This window comes from Protomyctophum parallelum (genome assembly GCF_964188405.1).
Source record: "Protomyctophum parallelum genome assembly, chromosome: 6".
NCBI lineage: Eukaryota > Metazoa > Chordata > Actinopteri > Myctophiformes > Myctophidae > Protomyctophum > Protomyctophum parallelum.
The window spans coordinates 6,384,877-6,403,037 of record NC_139701.1 but is presented as its reverse complement, the minus strand read 5'-3'; the positions used below and the strand labels follow the sequence as shown (position 1 = coordinate 6,403,037).

General features: G+C 45.3%; 1 protein-coding gene across 1 annotated transcript in view; it reads left to right on the top strand.

The window, feature by feature from the left end:
- The window catches only part of dnah7 (dynein, axonemal, heavy chain 7), a gene marked incomplete at both ends in the record, with an annotated part of 58,766 nt that overhangs the window by 33,614 nt on the left and 6,991 nt on the right, over positions 1-18,161 (top strand). Inside the window, 21 exons of the mRNA XM_083768066.1 lie at positions 15-141; positions 1,590-1,809; positions 2,352-2,810; positions 3,154-3,321; positions 3,890-4,135; positions 4,482-4,711; positions 5,102-5,432; positions 7,041-7,387; positions 8,930-9,110; positions 9,511-9,696; positions 10,234-10,397; positions 10,888-11,042; positions 11,114-11,304; positions 11,901-12,034; positions 12,340-12,675; positions 13,582-13,708; positions 14,760-14,954; positions 15,744-15,836; positions 15,952-16,128; positions 16,661-16,822; positions 17,713-17,913. Coding sequence (XP_083624192.1) covers positions 15-141; positions 1,590-1,809; positions 2,352-2,810; positions 3,154-3,321; positions 3,890-4,135; positions 4,482-4,711; positions 5,102-5,432; positions 7,041-7,387; positions 8,930-9,110; positions 9,511-9,696; positions 10,234-10,397; positions 10,888-11,042; positions 11,114-11,304; positions 11,901-12,034; positions 12,340-12,675; positions 13,582-13,708; positions 14,760-14,954; positions 15,744-15,836; positions 15,952-16,128; positions 16,661-16,822; positions 17,713-17,913 — 4,430 coding nt within the window. The remainder of the gene's footprint in view (positions 1-14; positions 142-1,589; positions 1,810-2,351; positions 2,811-3,153; positions 3,322-3,889; positions 4,136-4,481; positions 4,712-5,101; positions 5,433-7,040; positions 7,388-8,929; positions 9,111-9,510; positions 9,697-10,233; positions 10,398-10,887; positions 11,043-11,113; positions 11,305-11,900; positions 12,035-12,339; positions 12,676-13,581; positions 13,709-14,759; positions 14,955-15,743; positions 15,837-15,951; positions 16,129-16,660; positions 16,823-17,712; positions 17,914-18,161) is intronic.

Sequence of the window (18,161 nt, the reverse complement as noted above, 5' to 3'; positions counted from 1 at the left end):
TCTTCCTTCTGTAGGCGGGGGGAGAAACGCCATAACGCCTCGGTTCCTGCGTCACTTCAACACGCTTACCATTAATGAATTTGATGAGAAAACCATGTACACCATCTTCTCCAGGATCCTTGACTGGCATCTCCATACACGGTACATACTGTATGATTACAATGCACTGGATAGTAGTAGCTTTTGTCAAATTAATTCTAAAATGTGAATAAGAATACACTGACACACTGTATCACGTGGAAACTAAATTATATAGTATTGTAAAACAAAAGTTGGTGGACAAAAGCAGCTTTTGTTAATTTTATATTCAAAGGGCCATAGAGCACTATGGGTGAAAAACAAAGCTCAAACACTGTCAGTAGCACAATGCTCATGTTATATATATCATTATAGCCCTTGTAAATGCTAAATTATTTGTCAAACGTACTGTAAGTCACTCATAAGAGCATCTGCTAAATGCCTAAATTGTAACAGAAAACATTCTCACAACAGAAGGCATATGAAATGCAAGGCCATGTTTTACAGCACAACAGACACCAACATGTTCTGCACTTGCTTCAATCTCTCTTTTAATAGGATTGTAATGAGTCCCTAGTTGGTACTATAGTGAGGCAATTACAGAGTATAACATTGTTATGGAACATTAAATGCCACTGTGGCCCATGGGTGTTTTATTTGCATAAAACACTGTTTGAACTACAGTATGTGGCACGATGCTAGTTTTTTATTCAGCCACCATCATAACCTGATCCCAACCACATCTTAGCAATTATTATAAAAATATAATAAAACCAATAAGACCAACTCCACACACACTTGTAGCTCAGACCTTTATACACACTTTCTCCTATCTCCTATTGATAAAATATTAAGATAATCAAGTAAGTTACACTAATTGTTAATTGTTGTTAATTGTTAGTATCAATTTAGGAACATTACTCATTGTCTGTTAATTTAGGTGAGAATAGAGTCAAGCGGGTGGCATGTTTTCTATTATTTCTATTGTCAAATTGTAAAATGTAAATTAATCAAGCAGTCCAGCAACTCAATGGTTTTCAAGCTTTTCAGACCTGAATCCCCAAAATAATCCTATCTGAACTGGGGACTCCCCATGCACCCGTCCCTGACATGCACTTGGAATGTAGGATTTGAGGCATTACATTTAGTTTGACTCGGTTCTACAGATAAATATTTTTTAAAATATTTTACAATATTTGCCTCTTTATTATTGTATATTATTTGACAATTTGGCCAAATTTTGTTTTTTATCGTATAGTTTGATTACTTTTTTTTAGGTATTAAAAATGTCTTAAAAGTACTTAAATTGTCACTTCACTGACATCTGGGGATCCCCCCCCCCAAATCTTGTTGAGACCCCCCTGGGAGTCCCGACCCACAGGTTGAGAACCACTGCACTGCACTGCACTGCACTGCACTGCACTGCACTACACTACACTACACTGCACTGCACTACACTACACTACACTACACTACACTACACTACACTACACTACACTACACTACACTACACTACACTACACTACACTGCACTGCACTGCACTGCACTGCACTGACCATTTCAATTACAGGTTTGACTTCCCAGAGACGTTTGCTGACCTGACCTCTCAGATCGTCAGCGGCACCATGTCAGTGTACCAAGAGGCCACAAAGAACCTGCTGCCCACTCCCGCTAAGTCCCACTACCTCTTCAACCTGCGGGACTTCTCCCGCGTCATCCAAGGCGTCTGCCTATCGCGGCCCCAGACGGCTGACGAGCCCGCTGCCATCAAACGGCTGTGGGTGCATGAGGTAACGTTTTAATATCAACAAACGGATTGCAATTAGTTCTTCAAACATGAAAGCGTATAATGCATCATGGTTGCAATGCATATAGAGACAATGTGATGGGAAAATAGGTTTAAGGATTATGTTAATCAAAGTGCTTTTTTAATATATTGTTTTGGGCTTGATAGTTGTACAGTATAGTGACGGGAATCGAGGAGAGAGACAGGGAGAGACAAAAAGGTCATCGGGTTCGTAATGGAACCCACGACTCGCTGTGATGAAAAAATCACTCCTGTGTGAAGCGAGGGATGCTCTTATCATCATACGTCTCATCATACATCATCTCATTCTCAACCAATGGCACATCTCCCACCCAATCACGCCGGCCAATCACAATATGCATCCTCAAACTTTTGTCTTCAATGTTTGTGTTTACATACTTTTGTCTTCAATGTCTGTGTTTACACAAACCCTCAAAGCTGGGCATAGGAGGGTCTAGCGCCCCTCAAAATGGTACCTAATATCTTTCTCTATGGACCACGTCCACTGGTACCGTACCACCACAGGTCCAGAGGGTATACTACGACCGCCTGGTGCACGACTCGGACCGGGCCTGGCTCGTGAGCCACCTGCAGGTGGCGTGCCGGGACCACCTGAAGGAGGACTTCCACTGGCTCTTCCAGCACCTGAACCCGGACTGGGTCGGCCGGGTCACAGAGGACGACCTCCGCAGCCTCATGTTCTGCGACTTCCACGACCCCAAGGGGGAGGACCGCAGCTACCGCGAGGTGTCCGACCTGAACGTGCTGCGGCGGGTGGCGGAGTCGCACCTGGAGGAGTTCAACAACGTCAGCAAGGCCCCCATGAACCTGGTGCTGTTCCGCTTCGCCATCGAGCACGTCTGCCGCGTCTCCCGCGTCCTCAAGCAGCCGCGGGGCCACGCCCTCCTGGTGGGCATGGGCGGCAGCGGCCGCCAGTCGCTCACCCGGCTGGCCGCGCACATGGCCGAGTCGGAGCTGTTCCAGGTCGGTGTGCAATGTGTATTTTGTTGACTAAAAAACTATGGCGAAAAATGTATTTTTTCACTGACAAAAACGAAGTAAAAATAAATAAAAGTAGACTAAAATGTTTAGGGAGGGACTAGTGGAGAAGAGATCCAGTAGAACTAAGACACGTCATTTTATGCTGGGTTGTGTGCAGGTGGCTGAAAATAGCCAATCTACTATGAATAGATCTGCTATTTTAGTATAAATCAGGTATGCCATCACGGCCAGCCAAAGAATTTAGTCGACTAATTCAACTGTAGATTTAGTCGACTAAAATGTTATGGTATTAAGTACTAAAACAAAAAAATGGACACGGTTCCAGGTGGAGATCTCCAAGAGCTACGGCACGGCCGAGTGGCGCGAAGACCTGAGGTTCATCCTGAAGAAGTCGACGCAGGGCGACGCGCACGGCGTCTTCCTGTTCACCGACATGCAGATCAAGATGGAGTCCTTCCTGGAGGATGTCAGCAACCTGCTCAACACTGGCGAGGTGAGCGGGGAGTGATGGAGCAGAGATGGAACACAATGGATGGATGATGGAAATGGAACAATCGATGGATAAGTCATGTAATGATTTGAATAGGTGGATGGATGTATGGATGGATGGATGGATGGAGAGACTGTTAGATTAGTGGATGGAAAGAAAGGATAGGGAATGAGATACAGAGAGAAAAAAATTACGAATTTGTATTCCAAGAGTTCAAAGTGTTCCATACTGTTTAAAAGTATACAGTGGAAAACTGTAATCTAAAATGTTAATCTTTCAGGAAATGAAAAACATATTTTTTTTAGGAAATGAAAATCTTATATTTTTAAAACCATGCAATACTGCCTCATCAAAGTTGCATGAGAGCGGGAGAGGTTGTGGAGTTAGCTGCTTTAGCAGGCAGTTTGAGGGTCCAATGGAGTTGAGATGTTTTTTTCCGAAGCGCCTTTTAAAACTTTTCATTGGTTCCATATTTTTTAACGCAGACAAAAAGCGTGTTGAATAAAACAAAATAAGAAAATGGAGTTAGGTGGTTTCCTCCCGACAGCAATGTTGTCCCCCATGCCGCCAGGTGCCCAACCTGTTTGCAGCAGATGAGAAGCAGGAGATCTGTGAGCGCATGCGAGTCCTGGACCGCCAGCGGGAGCGTGACAAGCAGACGGACGGCAGCCCACTGGCCCTGTTCAACATGTTCGTGGAGCGCTGTCGCGCCCAGCTGCACGTGGTGCTGGCCATGAGTCCCATCGGAGACGCCTTCAGGAGCCGCCTCAGACAGTTCCCCGCCCTCATCAACTGCTGCACTATTGACTGGTTCCAGGTGTGTGTGTGTGGGGGGGGGGGGGGAGCGGGGCAATCATGTTTTACTCTCCTTCCTGTAAGTAACAAAATTCCACACAAGGATAGTAAATCCTTCTGAGGAGTCCCTGGCTCCCCCTGGGTTAGTGACGAATTGTTCCTCCCTCCATCCCTAACAAATGTTCCTGATGTCTTGTATGTTTTACGTACGCTGCCATCGGAACGTGTGTGTGATTGGGTGAATATAATGCAAATAGTAAAGCGCTTTAGATAAAGGCGCCACATAGATGCCCCATTTACCATTTAGTAGAGTGTGTGGTACAGTGTGTCCCCTCCAGTGTTGTCATGCTTTGCCCTTGTCTTCTCAGAGCTGGCCAGAGGACGCCCTGCAGGCAGTGGCCTCCCGATTCCTGCAGGACATTGAGATGAAGGACGAGTTGCGTGCCGGCTGCATCGCCATGTGCAAGAGCTTCCACACCTCCACCATCCAGCTGTCAGAGCGCTTCATGGCTGAGCTGCAGCGACACAACTACGTCACGCCCACCTCCTACCTAGAGCTCATCTCCACGTTCAAGGCTCTGCTGCAGAGGAAAAGAACGTAAGAGTTCCCTGTGCGGAAGTCATATTCAGTAATTGACCACGGGGGTATTGCTGTAGTTTGGGTGTGGGCTTTTTGATCTGTCTACTCTAGATAGTTCAACAGTGTTGCTTTTTGTATGTATACAGTATACCACCGTACCTTTAGCATATCGTTGCTGTTCGGCAGAAAGAAACCTCTTATCTCCATATTCAAACTTTATGTGTTTTATTTTCATGCCCTACTTGATCATGCCACAGCATCAAACAAAAGTATCAAAAGTAGCACACCCACAAGCTCGAAACGTGGCGCGAAGCGACGAGTTTTGAGCTTGTCGACCTGTGTGTGTGTGTGTGTGTGTGCGTGTGTGTGTGTGTGTGTGTGTGTGTGTGGTTAACCTCCTCACCACAGGGAGGTGATGGATCTGAAGCGGCGCTACGAGGTAGGCCTCCAGAAACTGCAGTCGGCTGCAGGCCAGGTGTCCAGCATGCAGGCGGAGCTGGAGGCCCTGCAGCCTCAGCTGCGCCAGGCCAGCAGGGAGGTGGACGAGGTGATGGCCGTCATTCAGCGCGAGTCGGCGGAGGTGGCCGACACGGAGAAGGTGGTGAAGGTGGACGAGGCCGTGGCCAACGAGCAGGCCACGGCGGCCAAGTCCATCAAGGACGAGTGTGACGCCGACCTGGCCATAGCCATGCCCATCCTGGAGTCGGCCATGGCCGCACTGGACACTCTCACCACACAGGTATAGAGCACTGGTTCTCAACCCTTTTCACTGGACACTCTCACCACACAGGTATAGAGCACTGCTTTAAAACCCTTTTCACTGGACACTCTCACCACACAGGTATAGAGCACTGCTTTAAAACCCTTTTCACTGGACACTCTACCACACAGGTATAGAGCACTGCTTTAAAACCCTTTTCACTGGACACTCTACCACACAGGTCTAGAGCACTGCTTTAAAACCCTTTTCACTGGACACTCTACCACACAGGTATAGAGCACTGCTTTAAAACCCTTTTCACTGGACACTCTCACCACACAGGTATAGAGCACTGCTTTAAAACCCTTTTCACTGGACACTCTCACCACACAGGTATAGAGCACTGCTTTAAAACCCTTTTCACTGGACACTCTACCACACAGGTATAGAGCACTGCTTTAAAACCCTTTTCACTGGACACTCTACCACACAGGTATAGAGCACTGCTTTAAAACCCTTTTCACTGGACACTCACCACACAGGTATAGAGCACTGCTTTAAAACCCTTTTCACTGGACACTCACCACACAGGTATAGAGCACTGCTTTAAAACCCTTTTCACTGGACACTCTACCACACAGGTATAGAGCACTGCTTTAAAACCCTTTTCACTGGACACTCTACCACACAGGTATAGAGCACTGCTTTAAAACCCTTTTCACTGGACACTCTCACCACACAGGTATAGAGCACTGCTTTAAAACCCTTTTCACTGGACACTCTCACCACACAGGTATAGAGCACTGCTTTAAAACCCTTTTCACTGGACACTCTCACCACACAGGTATAGAGCACTTGTTTAAAACCTTTTTCACTGGACACTCTCACCACACAGGTATAGAGCACTGGTTTTTCAACCCTTTTCACTGGATCAGAGTCATAGAGTAAGACAGAGTTACGACAACTATGTTCACTTCTTGGGGCCAGGTAACTCTGTCTTATACTCTATGGCTCTGCACTGGATACTCTCACCACACAGGAATAGAGCAGTGGTTTTCGTTTTGTTTTCGATTTTGCCTTTCAGACCCAAAACGTTGAATATTTTGTTGTCGTTGGATACGATTTTGACCACAATTCCATGCTGTATTGCTGTTGGTACCATAGGAGAGATAACAGGCAAACGTTGATCAAAATAACAATTGTTCTATATTCTCTTATTGTGTAGACTTGTAAATTAAGTAATGCGGATGTTTAACACTAATTTAACTGTGTAAAATGAACCAAATGGACCTGTAAGGGGTTCATTTGGTTTCATTTCACACTCAAGAGTTAAAGATCTATAAGGGTCCATTTGGTTACCAACTCTTCTCACTCCCCACTGATTTAGAGGGAATGTCACACTCCTCGCTATGGTAGATTGGTTGCAGCTGCAGCGTGCTTTTGATCATGGTATTTCATGGTTAGACTTGTCTTGCACCTGACCTGAATGTTTTTACTTGTTCTTTGGCATGTCTGCTTTACACGGCTGTAAGCATTATCAATAATAACATAATTCATTAATATAAATTGATTCATTTTCATTGTTTTCAAGTTGTTATATAATGCATGCCTTACAAAATAACACCCAACCCTGTGTCGCCTTCCAAGGACATCACTGTGGTCAAGTCCATGAAAAGCCCACCCCCAGCTGTTAAGCTAGTGATGGAGGCCATTTGCATCCTCAAGGGCATCAAGCCTGACCGCATACCTGACCCCTCGGGCTCTGGCAGGAAGGTGGAGGACTTCTGGGGGCCAGCCAAGAAGCTCCTGGGAGACATTAGGTTCCTCCATAGTCTCCGTGTGTATGACAAGGACAACATCCCATCGAACTTAATCGCTATCATCCGCAACAAGTATGTCACCAACCCAGACTTTGAACCGGAGAAGATTCGATCCGCGTCCAATGCTGCAGAAGGCCTGTGTAAGTGGGTTCTTGCCATGGAATCCTATGACAGGTACGTGCCATTGTTTTGACTCATAATGATAATAATAATAACAACTGTATACCCCATTAAAACCGGAAGAACATCTGTGTCATTTTAGGTGGTTTTAGGTGGTTTAGTATAGCACTTTTCTAGACATGATTATAGTGCCAAAAAACTTTAATAATAATCATACTATAATTAACCGAATGTCTGTGTGTGTGTCCGTGTGTCTGTCAGAAACAGTGTCGTAACTCCTTACTGCCTGCACCAATCACTTTTCACACAGGCATTGACCATATGAATATGGAGGGCGTTAACGAAGCCTTTTTTTCGATTTGACACATTAATGATTATTAATTAATTTATTAGTCAATTACAAACGCACCCGGGCGCAGTACCCTTCACGGCCACAAGGGGGTGGGGGGGGGGGGGGGGGGGGCAAATATCTCACAACGGGTATGAATGAATAGTTTATTTCGATCTTTTGAGAGGGAGACATTACACAAAAACAGTTTACTTTTAGGTGATGGAAAAGGCATAGGCAGAAGCTTAAAGCTTATTAGTGCCTATCCTTATCTCAACCTATTCCAAAATACTGTTGAAGATATGCATCACAATCAACATATAAACAAAACAAACAAATGCCATTTAACGAAGGAGAATAGAAAATTAAACAAACAAAAAACAAAACAGACAACGAGAAAAAACAAAACAAGGTGGGGAAAAAAGACAAAACCAGACAACGCTACAATGTTATACCTTAGTCCAACACTACATGGCATAAACATGGCTCAGCTCCCCGCTCATTCCAGGTTATATCTATGTGTAATATATCTATGGGTAAGGACTAGTAATAATAAATACAAGAATTCCACAAAGGTAATAAACAAGTGAAAATAAAATTATCAAAAAATAAATTAGCAAAAGGTAACGCAACAAAGATTTGTTTCACATGAATGCTTTCTGGAACTTTCTAGAGCTTTCTGGGGTTTTTTTCAGTCTGTGGTCCATATTGGACCATCATTCAGTGTGTGGTCCATATTGGACCATCATTCAGTGTGTGGTCCATATTGGACCATCATTCAGTGTGTGGTCCATATTGGACCATCATTCAGTGTGTGGTCCATATTGGACCATCATTCAGTGTGCAGGTCCATATTGGACCATCATTCAGTGTGTGGTCCATATTGGACCATCATTCAGTGTGTGGTCCATATTGGACCATCATTCAGTGTGTGGTCCATATTGGACCATCATTCAGTGTGTGGTCCATATTGGACCATCATTCAGTGTGTGGTCCATATTGGACCATCATTCAGTGTGTGGTCCATATTGGACCTTCATTCAGTGTGTGGTCCATATTGGACCATCATTCAGTCTGTGGTCCATATTGGACCATCATTCAGTGTGTGTGGTCCATATTGGACCATCATTCAGTGTGTGGTCCATATTGGACCATCATTCAGTGTGTGGTCCATATTGGACCATCATTCAGTGTGTGGTCCATATTGGACCATCATTCAGTGTGTGGTCCATGGAGGTGAAGTAAATGCTCCTCCATGTGTGCTTCAGAGTGGCCAAAGTGGTGGCTCCTAAGAAAGAGAAGCTGGCGCAGGCAGAGGGGAAGCTGCAGGTGGCCATGGATAGCCTGCACAAAAAACAGGCAGCCCTAAAAGAGGTCCAGGACAAACTGACTAAGCTTCAACTGACCCTGGATTCTAACAAAAACAAGAAGGCCGACTTGGAGAGTCAGGTGTGTGCATGTGTGCATGCATGCATGCGTGCGTGTGTGCCTGTATGTGTGCGTGTTTAAAACAAAAGTTTTACATTTTACTGATTATCAGAATAGAAGCCTTACCCATACCATTGAAGGACAAAAGCAACCCACATTGTTGTAATCAGCATGAGTGACTTTTAAGTAACAAGGTCAAGGTCAAGTTTATTTATATGCCCCAAGCTGGGCAATTAATTTTACTAACCAGATGATAAAGGGCAACACTGTCAGTGTCAGGGACCAGACCAGCAACCCGGCCTTCAACAACACAAGACATACACACTAGTCCACTCCACAGTATCTCCATCTTATATCATCTCATCATCTGGTAGAACCGTCTGGCTGACTTTCCTTTGGCTCTGCCGTTGGTCCCGTCCAGGTGGACCTGTGCTCTAAGAAGCTGGAGCGAGCTGAACAGCTGCTCGGAGGCTTGGGCGGAGAGAAGACACGCTGGAGCGAGGCGGCCTTCAACCTGGGAGAGCTGTACGACAACCTGACCGGGGACATCCTGATCTCTGCAGCTGTGGTGGCCTACCTGGGAGCCTTCACCCCCAGCTACAGACAGGTGTGTGGGGGGCCTCTCGCTTTCGCTCTCTCTCTCGCTCTCGCTCTCTCGCTCTCTCGCTCTCTCTCGCTCTCTCGCTCTCTCGCTCTCGCTCTCTCGCTCTCTCGCTCTCGCTCTCTCTCGCGCTCTCTCTCGCGCTTTCTCTCGCGCTCTCTCTCGCGCTCTCGCTCTCGCTCTCTCGCTCTCTCGCTCTCGCTCGCTCTCTCTCGCTCTCGCTCTCGCTCTCTCTCGCTCTCTCTCTCTCTCTCGCTCTCTCTCTTTTTTGCAGTTGCTGTTGTCTGTATTGATGTGTTTTAAATTTCTGTGTGTATTGTGTAAGATTTTGTATTGTTAAAAACAAAATGTCAAGGTTTCAAACCAATCAGAGCCCCTTTGACTTCCATTATACATTGTATCACCTAAAAAGTGTACAATACAAAATAGAGCCTTTTTGGAGGTTGTATTGAGGCCCACGATTATTCCCCACTTCTTTTATCATTAATGTATACTGTATATAATTATTTTTCACTGTGTGCGTGCGTGTACTCTCCTCTCCAGGGTCAGTTGGAGGAGTGGATAGAGCTATGTCAGAGCAAACAGATTCCCTGCTCTTCCAGCTTGTCTCTAATGAGCACTCTGGGAGAGCCAGTAAAGATCCGTGCCTGGACCATCGCTGGCCTGCCGTCAGACAGCTTCTCCATAGACAATGGCATCATCATCTCGTGAGTGTCACCAAGATGTGCATCGACATCAGCCTTCCTTACTATGGGCCACTATTACTATTAACTATATAATTAACCCTGGCAATGCATGGCTATTTTAGGCACATCATTAGAGGAGGTGTATGTGTGTGGTTTTCAAATCGTTTCAGCTGACAGTGCTAGTTAGATAGTTCATGAACATCAGCAGCAGCAGAGCTGCTATTAACTCTACAGTCATCATCACTATTCTATAAGCGGGGAATACGGCAACATAAGATTGTATGCAACATCTCCCATGGCATTATTCAACTTTTCCTGTTTGCTTGTGTTTTCCTTGTGTCTATCAGTAGGTCAAGTGCTTTGACACATTGACTGCCATTATTTTTGACCACTACTATGCTTTTGCATTTGGCACTTTCAGTTAAAAGACTTTTGATTTGTGCGTGTGTGTGTGCGTGTGTGTGTGCGTGTGTGTGTGTGTGTGTGCGTGTGTGCGTGTGCGTGTACACAGTAATGCCAGGCGGTGGCCCTTGATGATTGATCCCCAGGGCCAAGCCAACAAGTGGGTGAAGAACATGGAAAAGGCCAACGGTCTGCATGTCATCAAGCTGAGCGATCCTGACTTTGTACGCACCCTGGAGAACTGCATCCAGTTTGGCACACCAGGTGCGTACAGTACTGTATGTGTGTGTGTGAAAAAGCTAATGAAATAGACTCTGATGAGCTTTGTCTTGCAGTGCTCCTGGAGAACATTGGGGAAGAGCTGGACCCCATCCTGGAGCCCATACTGCTCAAACAGACCTTCAAGCAGAGCGGTGCCCTTTGCATTCGCCTGGGAGACTCCACCATCGAGTACGCCCCCGACTTCCGCTTCTACATCACCACCAAGATACGCAACCCCCACTACCTGCCTGAGACTTCTGTCAAAGTGGGTCTATATTTTACTTGTACTATTTATTTGACAGCATTAGTTACTATAAGTTACTTTGTAGATTTTGATTATAGAAAATGTGCATTAACCACTTCAACACTACATTTCGGCCATTTGAAAATAGACGATCTAAAAGCTCACAATGCATCGCCGCATTGTGAGCTTGCAGATCTGCCTCTTTTTTTTTTTTATCCCATGATTTTTTGTAACCCATATGTCAATTATCTAATGTGATCCTGGGTTCTAAACACCCTCTGCCAACCTAGTCCCCATATATGGGGGACAAGGGGAGAGCAACGGACTTTAACTCATGCTTCCTTCATGCCTGAGTGTCCAAGTTGCTCCTGACAGATCTGCCATTTTCAATAGACTTTTTGTTTTAACATTTGAAAACTTGAAACGTGACATTCTGCATAATGAGTACTTTTTACTTTTGGTACTTAAAGTCAAATTTGATGCCAATAGTTTTGTACTTTTAGTCGGGTACATTTTGAATCCCGGACTTTTACTTGTAGCGGAGTATTTCTACAGTATATGTTGCAGTATTGATACTTTTACTTAAGTAAAAAACTTTATCCACCCCTGTGTTGTAGGTGACTCTGCTAAACTTCATGATCACTCCGGAGGGCATGCAGGACCAGCTGCTGGGCATCGTTGTGGCGCGGGAGAGACCCGACCTGGAGGAGGAGAAGCAGGCCCTCATCCTGCAGGGAGCCCAAAACAAGAGGTAGCACACTGTGTTTATCACACAGCACGCCAAGCAGTGAGAGGCAGAACGTGTAGGGCAGTCACAGCAGTGTGTTTGCTAAAGAGTAAATTGGTTATCACAGTGCGCCGCGCCGCTACAGGCGAGAATATACGCGTCTTCAGACACGTCTTGCATTTAAAATGTACATTGAGCCAGATGTATTTGTCCCACTTGATTTATAACAATCAAGAAGGACGTTTTCACTCATTTAGAATACTCAAAAACTAAAATATTTGATGTGTTATGATGTCTTTCTAAGCTTCCTTTCTTCCTGCTCTCGGCAGACAGCTGAAGGAGATCGAGGACCAGATCCTGGAGGTGTTGTCCTCCTCAGAGGGCAACATCCTGGAGGACGAGACAGCCATCCAGGTGCTGTCGTCCTCCAAGGTGCTGGCCAACGAGATCTCAGAGAAGCAGGCCATCGCCGAGGCCACCGAGGTGAAGATCGACCAGACCCGCATGGGCTACACGCCCATCGCCGTGCACTCGTCCATCCTCTTCTTCTCCATCGCCGACCTGGCCAGCATTGAGCCCATGTACCAGTACTCGCTGGCCTGGTTCATCAACCTCTTTGTCCTCTCCATTGACAACTCTGAGAAGAGTGCTATGCTGGCGGAGAGGTGAGCAAGCACGGTGGAGAACAGTGTAAAGACTAAATAAGAAATAAGCTATGATGACAAAAAATAAGGCTAGAAATAAACGTATTGATAATTTCATCAATAAATAAAAACTAGACTAAAATGTTAGGGAGGGGGAAGAGATGCAGTAGAGAGAGACGGCGAACTCCATCCTCGACGAACGACGTCAAACGATATCCGGACGTTTGCCGCGACCAGCGGCCGTGCGTCATGGTCGCGGCTCGCCGCGACGATATCGTTTGACGTCGACGACGACATTGTTCGTGGACGATGGAGTTCGCCCCTCCTGGCAGTAGAACTAAAAGACAAGTCATTTTATGTTTGGTTGCGCTCTGAAAATAGATCTATACTAGCTCATAATGCATTGTACTGCGACACGTTGTGAGCTTGTAGATCGTGTAAAATCAGCCATTATTTACTACGCCCATCAAGGCGTTATGGTATTTAGTCGACTCAAAATAAATTTCCTCAAACCTGATTATTCTTTGTCGTTCGCCGGTGTAATTGCAAACTATGTTGAGTTTGTAGATTTGTAATTTCCGCCGTGGGACACCATCATATGACAAAGTACTGTCTTTGCCAATAAATCAGGCTTGAGTTGAGACTTGATAGTTTTTTTATGTTGTTTTCTGTCTGCAATCAATGTCATAAATCTGATAAAACTTTGTGTATTGTTTATCAACGGTAGACGGTATAGTACAGAGCTTGGTGAGATGAACCATTACTGCAGGCATTCTGACTAAAGAGGGAATCCTGAATTAGAGGTTACACAGTTACATTTGACTTCCTCACTAAACAAGCCTTTTGTTTATCTAAGAAAGGTTAAGCGCAAAGCAGAGACATTAAGCACTGTGTGTGTGTGTGTGTGTGTGTGTGTGTGTCCTGCAGGCTCAGGATACTCAAGGACCACTTCACGTACTCGCTGTATGTCAACGTGTGCCGCTCGCTGTTTGAGAAGGACAAGCTGCTTTTCTCTTTCTGCCTCAACGTTAATCTGCTCATGTACAACAAACTGGTAGGCACGCACGCACGCACGCAAGCACGCAGCATCTCTTAATGCACATATAGTACTTGACCTATTGGGTTTTGCCTGAGTCAGGTAAACAGCCAGGAGATTGGAGAATGAGGCTGGCCGGTCACTGGCACGGACCAGGAGCTCCTAGCCGGCATACGTTTGCTGGCTAGGAGCTCCTGGTGTCTATGGGACAGAACACAGGCATCAATCACGAGGGTGTCCCAAACTTACATGCAAGGACGTAAAATACAGGTGTATGGCAGATTGAAATGAATGGAGATGAAAATACAGGTGTATGGCAGATTGAAATGAATGGAGATGAAAATACAGGTGTATGGCAGATTGAAATGAATGGAGATGAAAATACAGGTGTATGGCAGATTGAAATGAATGGAGATGAAAATACAGGTGTATGGCAGATTGAAATGAATGGAGATGAAAATACAGGTGTATGGCAGATTGAAATGAATGGAGATGAAAATACAGGTGTATGGCAGATTGAAATGAATGGAGATGCTGCCGCAGGGCTCATCCGAGGACGACCTGGAGAGACTATTTGATTTGTTGATTTAATCCAGTTCTTTGACCTTTAACCCATTCTGAACGGGAACCCATTTTGGTGTTAGCATCATGTTATGCTTTAGCTATTGAAAAATAGCAGATCTACAAGCTCATAGCGCGCCACCGAGTGGCGCGCTACGAGCTTGTAGGTCTGCTATTTTTGAAAAATCGAAGAACGACTGACATTTTTTTAGAATCTGATCTCAGGTCAGAATGGGTTAATCAGACCAGTGTGTGTCCACTGGAAACCTCCGTATGAATCTGATCTCAGGTCAGAATGGGTTAACCTCATTAACCGCTGTGTCCCTATTTTGGGCATGTCATTATAGGTGAAAAATAGCTTAGGCCTTTATACACATTGCATATCAGTGTTGCACAGCGAAGATAGCCGATCTACAAATTCACAATGTGCCGTCTCACGCTGCATTGTGAGCTTGTAGATCAGCTGTAGGACGGTGTTAGGCTTAAGTGGTTAACCTCCCCGGTCCAGGTGGAGGAAGGAGAGTGGCGCTTTCTGCTGACAGGTGGCGTGGGCCTGCACAACCCTCACTCCAACCCCTGCACCTGGCTGCCCAAGAAGTCCTGGGACGAGCTCTGTCGTCTGGATGACATGGAACGCTTCGGGGGCCTGCGGTCTGACATGGCTCGTCTCAAAGATGAATGGAAGAGGGTGTACGACAGCCCAGTGAGTGTCCAGTGTCCTGTCCACCTACAGTATCTGACTGGCTGCTTGCTCCCAGTCATGTGTCTATGAGTGGCACATGTGTTGAGCTTATACTTGTTGCTTGGTGTAGCTTGCAGACAAGAATAAATAATAAGTTATAGTAATAGGGTTCCCACGGTCATGGCATTCCATGAAATATGTTTAGATGAGGAAAAAATTAGAAAGAAGACAGGCCTGTAAAAGGTTTCAATTAGTCAAATGTTTTGGAAAATGTTTGGATATACAATGTTTTTGGCTATTGATTTTGTTCATGAAAATAAATAAAACATGAAATACGTGTGGCCTCGGCTATGGGATGTCACATGACAAACAATAAGTCTAACGTTTATAGATCTGTTTTTGGCATGTGACATCTTCACTCCAGTCTCTCTTGGGGCTTTGATAGCACACTGTTGTAAAAGCCTCATTATTGCACCGTATGATTGCTTTTATAGACCTGGAAATGTGGTAAAATTCTTCTGTAAATGTTATGGAAAGGTTTAGAAAATGCATTTTTACAAATGTGTGGGAAGTCTTATACAAATATTACTGCACGAGAGTAGAGGATGTAGAGACCTGGAGCCACTTGCAGCACCTCACACTAAGTTCAAACTTAGCCTAGTTATTTAGTTATTTAGTGATGCATAAGTCTTGACTTAAAAGCCATTTAAGCTATAACTAGGCTAAGTTTGAACTTGTGCTGCAACTGGCCCCAGATCTCCACATCCATGACACCATTATATTAACTGTAGTGTATGTGTGCATCCTCAGAACCCGCACCACACACCGTTTCCAGATGAGTGGCAGGAGAAGCTGGGCCAATTCCAAAAGATGTTGGTGATCCGCTGTCTCAGACCAGATAAGGTCAGGTTGCTTTGCTGTGCTCCACGCGGACGCATGCACGTACGCAGGCTCAAGCATCAACATGTTTACCAAGAAAATCGTACTCATAAATCATACTCTACTGTATGCCCATCAGATCATTCCCATGGTGCAGGAGTTTGTCTCTGACAGTCTGGGACGACCCTTCATCGAGGCGCCCCCGTTCAACCTGAGCAAGGCCTTTGGTGACAGTCACTGCTGCGGCCCACTTATCTTCATCCTGTCCCCTGGCTCGGACCCCATGGCCGCTCTACTCAAGTTCGGAGACGAGCAGGTATAGTACTGGCATCTGTACCCTGTCGAAATGGCCTTGGTTAAAGCATAAAAAAGACTGGAGTGATGACTGTCACACTCTGTCCTTGAGTGAGGGTAGTGTGTGCACAAAAGTCAACTATTAAATGAGTCAGTGGCAGGGTAATCTGTCACAATGATTCATTGTGCTTGAAATTACTGTGTGTGGGATCCATGAAAACCAGATTTAAACCTCAACAGCCAGGATTTCCAAGGTGTGAAATGTTTGGAAACGTACTATTATAGAAGCTTAGACCATTTTTGTATTACCATGTGTTTAGCATGGGAAGTACATACAGTAGTATGAACAAGCATAGAAATCAAAGGCAGCACTTAACGCCAAGCCTTTAGTCCTAAAACAAAAGCTCCATCTGCATGCTTCAATAGGTATCGGTATTAATAATAGCATATTATAATCAAAGCTGAAAAACAATGGAAGTTGAATCTACACTGTCGAAAAACGTGTGTGTGACGTGCGTTGTGTGTGTGTGTGTGTGTGCACGCACGTTCCCCAGGGCTTCACTGGTACCAAGCTGACCTCCCTCTCGCTGGGGCAAGGCCAGGGCCCTATTGCTATGAAGCTGATCGAGACAGGCATCAAAGAGGGCACCTGGGTGGTCCTGCAGAACTGCCATCTGGCCACCTCCTGGATGCCCACTCTAGAGCGAGTCTGTGAGGTCTGAAAACATTTACACACACATACACTGTACCGTTTGTAAAATTATATGTACAAAAGCAGACTTTACTGTAGTGTGTGTAGCATTTATTTACTCTGATGAACATCTCTCATTTGTGCCTATACTACTGCATACATTAACTCTTTTTTTGCTGCTAGCTGTTAGCATAATTGTAGTTAAGCTGTGCCACCACCTGCGTCCACTTTAACAGGGTCTGTTTCCTCCCCCCTGCAGCCCCATGCAAACACTCACTGCAACCATTTGCTATCATTAGCATTAGCGCACACTGTTTACCTGTCGCCAGAAACGTTTACATGTCAGGAGCGAATGACATCTGAACTTTGGATGGCTGAGGATCACCAAGGGCAGCTCTTTTAGATTTCCGACTTTTGAAAGGTTTGAAAATCCTGGTAAACGGGGGTAAAGGGGGTAAACTGAAAGGTACGAATATATTCATACCTCGCAGAGAAAGAATTAAGAAGTAGATTGTGGTAGAAACACTGAGCCATTGTACACTGAGTTACGCTTTTGTTTTTGTTTTTTTAAAGATTTGTTTTGTGGATTTTCTGCCTTTATTGATAGTCACAAGTGATGAAATTCAAATTGTGCCTGATTTGCTGGGACCAGATTACATGGTGTGTGTATATGTATAACTAGCTCTCAATGATGACGTAAGAAATATGTGGATTAAAGGACCCAATGCCATAGTGTAATTGGTCATGTATGTAATCTGGTCCCAGCAAATCAGGCACAATTTGCTGTTTTATTTGCATACGCATCAAAAGTGTCGGGTTGGCTGGGACAGTGCATACAAGCCGGGCGAAACTATTACTTGCGCGCTCTGCTTGCGCAAGTAATGAACACTGAGAATGCTGTGTGTCTTTGAGCAGGAGCTGAACCCAGACACCACCCATCCAGACTTCAGACTGTGGCTGACCAGTTACCCGTCTCCCACCTTCCCTGTGGCCGTACTCCAGAACGGGGTCAAGATGACCAACGAGGCCCCAAAGGGCCTCAGAGCCAACATTGCACGCTCCTTCCTCATGGACCCCATCTCCGACCCAGAGTTCTTCGGTAACTGCAGCAAACCGGTTAGTGTGTTACTGTACATGTTAAAAGTTCAAGGTAGAGGCCTGCAGGAATGTTCCGTCAGTCCTCCTGTTCCCGCTGGGTGTCTGACCATTGCCGCTCGCGCCTGCATTGGTTTAATTTCTGACTGCCCATGGTAAATTTAGTTGCTGTCCGGTAGAAACCTCTTATCTCCATATTTTAAGCGGCAGATCTACAAACTCTAAATGCGGCCCGTTACTGCTACTTCTGTTCTTTTGAATTCTAATCC